This window comes from Plectropomus leopardus, unplaced genomic scaffold (genome assembly GCF_008729295.1).
Source record: "Plectropomus leopardus isolate mb unplaced genomic scaffold, YSFRI_Pleo_2.0 unplaced_scaffold20291, whole genome shotgun sequence".
NCBI classification, from domain to species: Eukaryota; Metazoa; Chordata; class Actinopteri; order Perciformes; family Serranidae; genus Plectropomus; species Plectropomus leopardus.
In genome coordinates, this window is record NW_024621930.1 from 1 (window position 1) to 1,079 (window position 1,079).

At 47.6% G+C, this 1,079-nt stretch overlaps 1 protein-coding gene across 1 annotated transcript; it reads right to left on the bottom strand.

The window, feature by feature from the left end:
* Nucleotides 1-164: 164 nt before the first annotated feature.
* LOC121965510 (HEAT repeat-containing protein 1-like) lies at nt 165-641 on the bottom strand (the record flags this gene model as incomplete). The annotated part of the gene is made up of 2 exons (XM_042515650.1): nt 486-641; nt 165-381 (listed from the first exon to the last, which is right to left on the bottom strand). Coding segments are annotated over exons 1-2 (359 nt in total), but the record flags the coding sequence as incomplete, so codon positions are not given.
* Nucleotides 642-1,079: the final 438 nt, after the last annotated feature.

Below are 1,079 nucleotides of genomic sequence, written 5' to 3' on the forward strand. Positions count from 1 at the left end.
CCATTTCTTTTTTTACACATTATGACAAATTCAAACTTTTTTTCTCTGAAGATCAGCACACCTGAACTGGTGATAAAAGGTATAAAGTTAGCTTTGGCATGTTTGAATATTAATAATTTGACAAATATCAATCTTTAAATATGGAGATATTTAAGACTCTGTACCGGTGAACCAGCCACTCGATGCACTTGTGCGCCGGTTTGAGGAGGAAGTACGGGCTGAGGCGGGTGAGGAAGAGCGAGATGCCGGCGTCCAGTTTCTTGTTGACCTCTTTGGACTGGACGCTGCGCTCCAGGGTCAGCGAGGCCCGGCTGAACAGGGTCTCCTGGAACTCCTGGAAGGCCGGTTCGATTCCCAGCAGCTCCTCCAGCCCCGTGCAGCCTGAGGAGGAGGAGGAGGAGGAGGAGGAGGAGGAGGAGTTTTACCACAGCATGTTCAACAGTAACCTGCTGGTGTCTGCAGGTCTTTAGCGGTCCAGGACTCACCGAGGGCGAAGAAGGTGCTTCTGTCCATGGACGCAGCATCTTTGGGGTCGAAGAGGAGCGAGGCGACCTCGCGGCGCGTCAGCAGGCTGGGGTCGCTCTGAGGCAGCGCGAGCCTCTTCAGCTGGTGGGCCAACGACGTCATGACGGCGGCTTCTTAATCTGACGACAAACACACAAACATCACGCTCGTATTTCTCTTAACTTTTAATAAAAGTCTGCTTCGTGGTGACCTGAGCCCAAAAATGTAACCCTAAAGTAGGAACGCGCGGTCCGATATTAGGATCAGATATCAGATACCAGCAGAGCGTGTGTGAGCAGCACCGAATCTGCTGTTTTTTGGGGTTTTTCTGGCGCCCGTGTTAACATCCGCTCTGCCTGTGTGAGCAGTGCTGCTCAGACTCGCCGCAGCACATGAAAGAGAAAGCCCTGAAACTGTTTTTTAAGGGGTGAATTTAAACAAGGCATGAAAGAAAGTGTCCAAAAATTTTTATTTATAATAACTATAATTATTTTTTCATTAAGTTGCAGAAAAATTGGCTTTTTTTCGGGGTTTTTTGCTGTTTTTAAAATCTTTTTAAAAACATTTTCTTTGAA